Source organism: Triticum aestivum, chromosome 5A (genome assembly GCF_018294505.1).
Source record: "Triticum aestivum cultivar Chinese Spring chromosome 5A, IWGSC CS RefSeq v2.1, whole genome shotgun sequence".
Classification (NCBI taxonomy): domain Eukaryota; kingdom Viridiplantae; phylum Streptophyta; class Magnoliopsida; order Poales; family Poaceae; genus Triticum; species Triticum aestivum.
In genome coordinates, this window is record NC_057806.1 from 604,313,985 (window position 1) to 604,323,159 (window position 9,175).

Sequence of the window (9,175 nt, forward strand, 5' to 3'; positions counted from 1 at the left end):
TGACCGGTTGGGCCCGCCAACAGTTGCCACGCGGGCTAACTGACGCCCGGCGCGCGCGGACGGCCGTTAACGGCCCGTCCCCTGTCGGAACGGCCGCTGTCGGTCGGGTCAATAAGTGAGAGCGAGCGAGCTCAGCCACTCGCTCATTCTCTTCCTCCTCGCTCGCTCTCACTCGTCCTCATGCTCTCCCCTCTCCCTGGTGCTCTGAGCTAGGTCAGCCTGTCGCCGTCGCCGCCGCGGCCATTGCTGCCGGTAGAAGTTGAGGATGCCATCCTGGAATGACAAGGAGAGCTCGGACGAGGACATCAACATGGTTTCAATGGATCCTCAGCTCTTTGTAAGTGCATAATGGTGGAACAGAGTTAGGGTTAGGGTTAGTTCATCCAAGTTGGAGATTCCAAGTTGCTTTAGGTTTGATTCGAAGTTTCTTTTGCAGGAAACCCCTGACAGTGTGGTGGAACCATCTTTCTGTGGTTCTTACACTGAATCTGAGCCGACGTGCGTGATGCATCATCAGAGGCCGAAGAAGATGGTGGCTTTTGAAGGTGCTTTGACTGGGAGGCGATTCCTGGGTTGTCCTGTGCAGCAGGTATTAAATCTTGTTTTGCTGGTGGAGATGTGTGGTGCAGCATGTGGTGCAGAGATGTGTGATGTGCAGAGATGTGTGTTGTAGTTAACTGAATTCAATACATGACTGAACCTTAGAACACCTACATGCAAAGATCTTTAGTGTACTGTGAACTGAATGTATTAGTTAGGTGTTTACTGAATATAGCTGTTACCTAAAAAAGAACAGAGTTAAATGAATTTATATCTACTGCTAAATATAGTTGTTAACTGAATTTATGTCTGATGCTAATTCAGAGAGCATATTGATGTAGGTGTGAACTTTGGTTATCTGTACTAAGTTTGTTACTAAGTGATTTGTGCTTAATTATAAATAATTGCTTCTGTAGGATGTAGGTGTGAACTGTGGGGTTGTGGAGTGGGTGGATGGTCCTTGGCCAGAGATTCTACAAAGGTGCCTAACAAGGATTTGGGACATGTACCATGAGCAGAACTTGGGGAGGGTGCAGGACAAACAAGCCCATGAGAAAGAGGTGGCCAAGCTACAGAAGGAAATTGATTTCCTGTCAAACAACTACAGCCAGTTGGTGGAAGATTTATCCAAGCTTTTTGACTATCAAGATGGCAAGATGTCTCATGACATGGACTTTACCAGTCAGGAAATCAATGATCTAAATGCAAAGAAGAAGCAACTTGAGGATCAAGCAAAGATTGAGATAAGTATGGAAAAGATGAAGCTTGCCAAGGAGCAAAGGTGCATTCTTCAAAGCCAAGCAGATATCATTCAGAACATGAGGAAGGCCATGAAGGAAGTGGAGGGGGACAGGGACCTACTTAAGAAAGAGAAGAAGAAGCTGGAGTATCTGATTGCTGATCCGGTCAATGCTGGGCATGCCAGCAAAGATAAGCTGGAGAGGATCAAGGCAATTATGAATGAGTGAAGTTCTTGGTGTGTGGGTTAAGTAATTAGTAGGCCTATATATATAGCTGGCCTTGGAATGTCATGCATGTTAGGTGTATATTTTGGGAAAGTTTTATGTGCTTTCAGAATGGTATGAGGGAGGGAGGTACTCTTATGGTTTAAGAACTAGTTGGTTTTATCTATGATGTAATGACTTTTATGTTAAGACCTACTATGCTAAGTGAGTACTCATGCTAAGTTAATTAAGTAAGAATGTTTTATCTATGATGAGTCTGTTTTACTCTGCATATATCATGTGTGGATAACTGACAGTAGTGACATAGTTGGAAGTAGAAAGCAGCAAGTAACATATATAGCAAAGTGCAAGTAGCTTAGATAGTGTGACAAATAACTTAACATATGTAGCAAGTAGCAACTAACATATATAGATAATCTGACATAGATAGATAGTACTACCATTCATAGTCTGACATAGATAGCAACTAGTAGTAGATAGTGCCTGACATAGATAGCAAGTAGATAGTGCTGACGAATCTGAGCCTAGGAACATACTGAACTTATGAAAGTCCAGGACTGACGAAACTGAATTTTTTTGCACTGAACTAACTGAAGGCAGCACTTCACTCCTCCTTCTTCAGCATCTTCAGGCGATGGGAGCGGCGCACTGCAGTCACGGCCGCCCTCTTCTTCTTGCCCGGCGCCGGCTCCACCACATCTTCCTCGCCGCCATCTTGTTCTTGCTTCACCACGACGCCGTCTGGGAGATCGACCTCCGGCAGCGCATCCACGTGGATTGGGAGGTTCCTGTCCCCCTCCACGACGTCGAGGACGGGAGCCAGCAGCTGCACTTCAGGCTCGTCGTCGGAGAGGACGACGACCTCATCCACCTCGTCAGATTCGTCAGACGACTCGTCCTCATCATCTTCACTGGACTCGTCGTCAGAGGACTCGTCGTCTGAAGACTCGCCGTCAGAGTCGTCGGAGGGGTCAAGGACCCATGGATTGCGCCTGTCCCAGTAGGCGTTGTTGATTGGGGCTGGGAGCGCGAGGACGGCGTCGGTGACGTGGTCCGCGGCGGCCGGCGGCGTGGTGGATGAGCGGTACATCCACCATCGGGCGCGTTGCCTGGGGTCGGGGGAGCGCTCCACCTCGCGCATCGCCCACAGCAGAAGGGATGGCGGCGGGATGGTGCGGCCGGCAGGGAAGGCGCGCTGCTTTTCAGCAGCTGTCATCACCTTCACGAGGCCGCGGGCGTGGTTCCTCATCATCGCTAGACAGGGGAACCAGCGCACGATCTCCCTGTACTGCGCACGCATCTCCTGGTTGTTGCCGGCGAGAGCTTCGATGGCCAGCTGCCAGTCCATGGCGACGGCGGTGGCTGTGGTTGTCAGCGGCGATTTCGACAGGAGAGAGGGGGAAGCGGAGTGGGCGGTGCGAGCGGCGAGTGGGCGAGTGAGCAGAGAGCGTGGTGGGTGGACACGTAATAAACTCGTAGAATCCGAAATGGCTGGGTTTAGTCCACGACGTGGTGGGCAACATATAATAAGTTTGGCCGATGTTATGCAAACAAATCACTAGCACTAGCCCATTGGTATTGAACGCATGGTTACAACCAACTGGTCCTGGGTTCGAGCCCAGGCCAGACATTTTTTGTGCATATTTTTTTTTCTAAAATGAATTTGGCAGTCACTTCTGAACTGTACAAAGGGCAAAGTAAAACAAAAAAACAAATTAAAACATGCACCTAAACTGCACAAATGGCAAAGTAAAACAAATAAAACAAACTTAACCCATACATTCAACATTGCACATTGCACACAAGTTCACATGTCTGAATTTAAGCAGTCTAGTAGCAGAGCACAAACTTAGTACCATACAATCAAACTAAGTAGCAGAACACATTGCCACAAATTTAAGCAGTCTAGTAGCAGAGTTTCAATGGTTTCCACTAGCACTAAAATATAGTGCAAACTTGCTAGGGGGTTTCCTCTTCCTCTTGCCTGCTAATATCCCTGATTCTGCAGTGGATGCTCTTGGTGCATTGAATGTTCTTGTTGATGCTGATCCTCTTGGAGCTCTTGTTGATGCTGATCCTGTTGGAGGTGCTGGTGAAGACCTGGCTGCTCCTGCAGAAACAGTTGATGCTGAAGCTCTCTTATCTGCTGCTGTTTTTCTGTTCCTCACTGCTTTAGGAGGTGGAGTAGATGAGGCTGGCCTCTGTGAAGTTTGGTGTTGATGTGGTGGTTCTGGAGGTGGGTGACTAGCACTAGAGGAACCCCTAAAAATTTCTCTATTCTCCTGCATGACAGAATTAAGATAGTTAGTACATAATTAAACAACTATTAACTAAACAAAGAATGCAACATTTTTAAATGACCTGGTGTAAGTTCTTTCTCATCTGAAGACTTGGGTTTAGAGCTTTCCCACAGTAAGTAAATCTATGGCCCTGTAGACCACAATTGCTGCATGTAATTGTTCCCATCCTGCTTGTGTCTTTTGGTGCAGGCACCTCAAACTGGCCCTTTCTCCTAGCTGTTTGTTTCTTCCCTGCTTTTTCTTTGAACACTGGTGGCTCAATATCCTGAGTATGGGTGTCAGGCCAGAATCCAGGACCAGGGACAGGGTACACTATGTCTTTGTATGCTTCAATATATAGTGGTTTTTTGAAAAATTCATGCACATAGTCCTCTGGGTGCATGTGAATCTTGCTCATTGCTGCTATTGCATGACTGCATGTCACACCTGTCATGTCCCACCTCCTGCAGTCACATGAGTTAGTAGCTAGGTTGACACAGTACTGATTTTCCTTACTAGACACTTGCCAAATGTCAGGACCAGCCTTATGTGCCTCACAAAATTTGGCATACTTCTTATTCTCCTCTAGTTTCTCTGAATAGTTGGGTGTGATCATCCACCTGCTGTTCTCTGTTTTTTCCCTGGTCTTCTGCCTTTTGATCATTTGCTTAGTCCTTATTCCTTCAAACATAGTTCTAATTGGTTTGGCCCTAACATCAAGGATCATTTTGTTGAAAACCTCACTCAGGTTGTTCACAACAAGATCAGTTTTGCAATTGTAATCCATTGAAGACCTACACCAAGTCTCCTTTGGAATTTTTGAAAGCCACTTCCAGGCATCCTCACACTCTGCTTTAAGCTCTGCCATTGCTAATTCATGGCCATGTTTGGTGAATGAGTAGCTAGCCTTATCTACTAGCTTTTTTAGTTCTGCTCCTCTGAAACCAGCTGACTGAAAATTTGCATAGATGTGCCTGAGGCAGAATCTCTGAGGGGAATCAGGGAACACCTCATTTATAGCCTTAAGAAGACCCTGATTGTAAATTAATAACCATGGTCATGAACAAAAACAAATAAAGCCAGTAATAACTATATTTATGTGAACTACTGGCTAAGATAGGTTGCATACCTTTTGCCTGTCAGAAATAATGGTGTAGGTTCCAAATTTGCTTCCACTTCCAATGCAACATCTTAGCTGGGTTAAGAACCATGTCCAACTTTCTGAATCTTCCTTATCAACCACACCAAAGGCTATGGGGTAGATGTTGTTGTTGCCATCTCTTCCTGTGGCTGCAAGAATTTGCTGTCCAGTGGTTAGCTTGATGAAGCAACCATCAAGCCCTGCATCCATACCCAAATTAGCTACCAAAAAATTACAACAAGATATTTTGAACAAAATGCAGTTATATATTTACCTATAAAGGGCCTGCAACCATTAAGAAATCCTTGCTTTGATGCATGCAAGCAGTAGAACATGTACTTAAATCTAGGAGTTGGGGCAGGGTTTTCTGGGTCCTCAAATGTTGTAACTACACACCTGCTACCAGGGTTTGTGTCAAGAACTGCTTGTAGGTAGTCCCTCAGTCTATAGTACTGCTCCTTCTGGTCACCTTGTACAACCTTCATAGCCTTCCTCCTTGCCCTATAGGCCACACTCTTTGATACATCAACTGAAAACTTGACTTTGCTGTTTTTAATAAGTGAATCCACAGGTGCTCTAGGATCTGCTCTAAGAGATGGCTCAACTTCTTTGGAAAGCCACTTAGTAGTAACTTTTGTGTTCTCTGCTGATGCTGGACAAGTGTGCTCCATGTTACACTTCTTAATGCAAAATGTTCTTTCATGAGCTATCCTGGAGGCACAGATGTAAAATTCACATCCATGCTCTCTCTGTGAACACCAAACAATAATTCTTGTTGGAGTGTTCCTGTGGTAGTGAAAAGACCTCAAAGTCCTTATATGAAAATCTCTTAATGCTTCTCTGAACTGGTAAACAGAATCAAAACACAAGCTCTTGCACAAGAGTAAATGTGAATTGGGAATTGAAGGGTCAAAATATACTCTTTCCTTCATCTTTTTCTTACTACTCTTTGTCTTTGCCTTCTTCATGATGTATGGTAGTTCAACTTCATCTTCTTCTTCCTCATCACTTATGCCTGGATCACCAGCAAAACAAAACTCATCTGCTTCAGGAAACCAATCTTCAAAACATTTTTTCTCTACCTCATTGTGACATCTGCTAGTTGGCCCAGGGTTCTTCACATGTTTCACAATAGCAGTACTTTGCAATGGTGTTTCCTCTTCAGAGGCACACTCTATTTCCATTTGTTGAACAGCTTCAGCACTACCATCTGAATGAACTGAATCATCAGAACAAAATTCAGACACTTCAGTGTCTCCTTCAAAGTGGTTCAAATCTGCCTCTCTTTGAATCCTGCTCCTCTCAAGCTGAGCCTTTCTATCATCTATCTCATTCTGAAACTCAGATTGCTCCACAACCTTTTGCACACAACAACTCTCTTGAGTGTTCATGTAATTCTGAATAGCCTGTGTACTTATTGCAGGTTCAACATCTCTCACAACCCTTATGTTCACAACATTGACATGATTAAAAAACTCCAACATTTCATGAACACTAGATTCATTACCTAAATACTTTACTCTTTCAGATCCAATTTCCTCCTCCTTCACATAGTACATGTAATCACTCTGCCCATACCCTTCACTAGCAATGAGTGATTGTAGAGTAACAAAAGATATATCTGACTCATATATAACCCTTTTCACAGGGTTTCTTCCTTCTAAATGAAACCATATCTCCCACTTCTTGTCAGCAAAACTGCAGAAATAGGTGCTCATGAATTCAATTGAAAATGACAGAGCTACAAGTGCAATACAGTTTACTACACATGTCCAACAAGCTCTAACAAACACATATTACTAATTTGCCAGATTGAAGCAGCTAACCAATTCATGAGCAGCTAACCTGTTTGGCAGATTGAAGCAGCTAACCTAGCAGATGATATTTTCCATACCTGCAACCCATTGGCGATGACTGGGCGAGCTGTGCCTCCTGCTGCTGCGAGCCGGCCTGCGTCGAGAAGCTGGTGCTCCCCAACCAATTGTCGACTGAGCCCGCAACGTCCAAACTTGTGCCACCGCCGCCTGCGTCGCCGCCGCCGCCGCCACCACCCATATCTCCGACGCCCCCCTCCGGAACCATCGCCGCCATCGTTGCCGCCGCCGCCGCCACCTAGTTCAGAGAGAGGGAGAGGATGGAGAGAGTGCAGCGAGAGGGGAAAGGGTCAGATCTTGACCCGCACCCGACCGACAGCGGCCGTTCCGACAGGGGACGGGCCGTTAACGGCCGTCCGCGCGCGCCGGGCGTCAGTTAGCCCGCGTGGCAACTGTTGGCGGGCCCAACCGGTCAGAATAGGGGTTAGCGCGGGCAAAGCGAGCGATTACGCGAGTTGGTAGTTTTTTGCCACGGCTTAGGAAAAATTTGGTAGTTTTTCGCACAAAAACGTAGAGTGGTAGTTTTCTGTCATGTTTCCGGTAAATGTGGTAGTTTTTGGTTAAATACTCTCACTGATTGGATGGACAGCAGGTTTGCCTCTGATCAGAGTCACCGTCGTTGCCTGCCTCTGTTCCGCTCAGCCTCACAAGTTGCCGCTGTCATGACCTCGAGCTGCCGACCACCACGACCCGCCCGTGCTCCGCCGGATTTCACTTCTGCTTGCGTGGCCTTGAGCGGTCCTTTGTTCGGCCACGTTGAACCGCGGGACGCTGTCGTCGCCGCAGCTCTGCCACCTTGGCCAAGCCGCCGTGCTCCATCTCACTGGGGCCTCGTTCTGCCGCCTCTGCCGCAGCCTCGCGCCGAGCCGCCGCCTCTGTCAGCACGAGCTCGCGCCTTGACCCGCCCCGGGCCTTCCGCGCCCATGATTCGGCCGCCATGGCCACGGCCTCGCTCCGCCGAGAGTCGCCGCCGGGTCACCGCTGAGCGGCCTTACCTTCGCCTTATTGCCCTGCTTCTTCGCCTGCGCGTCAAGGCCGCCGTGGCCACAACCCGTCCTGCTCTTTCTTGCAAGACGGCGCTAGCTCGCTGTTGCCTTCTCGCTGGCCATGGTCGTGCCTTTGCCGCAGTCACCTTCATATTTGAGCCGCCGTGGCAACACTGAACTGCGCCTGCTGCGCGTTGAGCCGGCCTGGCCTTCGGTTTGAGTCGCCAAGAGGGCGTCCGTTTCGCGGTCTCGCCCCTGCACCTTCAGGCCTTTTTCGCCTTGCTGGCCGCCATCTTCCATTGCGCTTTGAGCAAGTCACAACTGTCACCTCAAGTCACCTCGCCGTTCTGTGATCATCTGCTAGGCTCATTCAACTACGTGTGGCTGTGTATATGCACAAGTCCAGAGTAAATTCCCAGCGGTGGCAGCAGGCAAAACCAAGGCGTTTTTGTATTGGTATTTTTCTATGTAAAGACAAATTTGTTCAATCAGACTAGAAGGAGTACTACTCCCTGGCGTAAAGACCAAGTCGTGCAAATTAATTTACACTTTTTAAATATCCGTTTGCTACAAGGAGAGGCAAACCTGCAAAGGCGTAAGTTCTCAGGCTAATTATTGGCCTAAAAGTTCATCTCACGTGAAGGACTAGGATGATTGACATCACGTGGTGGAGAAATCAACACTACTGACTCATCAGATATCAGACCAGACGGAGGGCTAGATCCGCAGGTTAGCACGTTCACGTTGCTGCTGGGCCTCTGTATCCCGGTTAAACTATGGACACGCAAAGATCTTCTGTCATCCCAATGCATCAGGTGGTATCCGTCTGATCTATTTTTATAAACATAAACATATTTATTTTTTAAGAATAATTACGTTGCTTTGTGATATTTTTTCGCAGGACCATTATTCATTACAAAAGTGCCGCATAACGCACGTGCCAACATCACTTTTGGACTAGCGTTTATTGAGCCGCTGAGGCCGCGTTGAGCCGCCTCTGCTGTGTTGAGCCGCCAAGAGTCACCGGTCTGCCTGAACCGCCGAGATTATATTGAGCCACCTCTGACGCGGCTTATCGATCATCAGTCATTTACAAACTTCAGGTGATATCTATATGCACTTATATTATTAAACACTTATTGTTTTTTGTCAAAGAACAATTACTCTGCCCAGTAACATTTTTACATAAGACATTTGTTTAAGCCATTATATCGCGGATGCACGTTCGGCCGTGCGCACAGCTTCATAGACATGTGTATTGTGGTCCATTTTGCATCAACACGTCGGCCGACTTGCCCGTTCGCGCCGCCTTACAACGCCACGGATGACTCGTCCGTCCGCTCTCGCGGCCGGTTCACGCGTCCGCGCCGGCTTACAACGAGGAGGACAA

The 9,175-nt window shown here is 47.3% G+C and overlaps 1 protein-coding gene across 1 annotated transcript; it reads left to right on the forward strand.

Annotated features, from left to right (window-relative positions):
* Window positions 1–265: 265 nt before the first annotated feature.
* On the forward strand, window positions 266–1,508 carry LOC123101619 (uncharacterized). The gene is made up of 4 exons (XM_044522984.1): window positions 266–337; window positions 437–589; window positions 957–1,321; window positions 1,466–1,508. Exons 1-4 carry the CDS (start codon window positions 266–268, stop codon window positions 1,506–1,508), a joined length of 633 nt encoding a protein of 210 aa, XP_044378919.1.
* The last annotated feature ends 7,667 nt before the right edge of the window (window positions 1,509–9,175 follow it).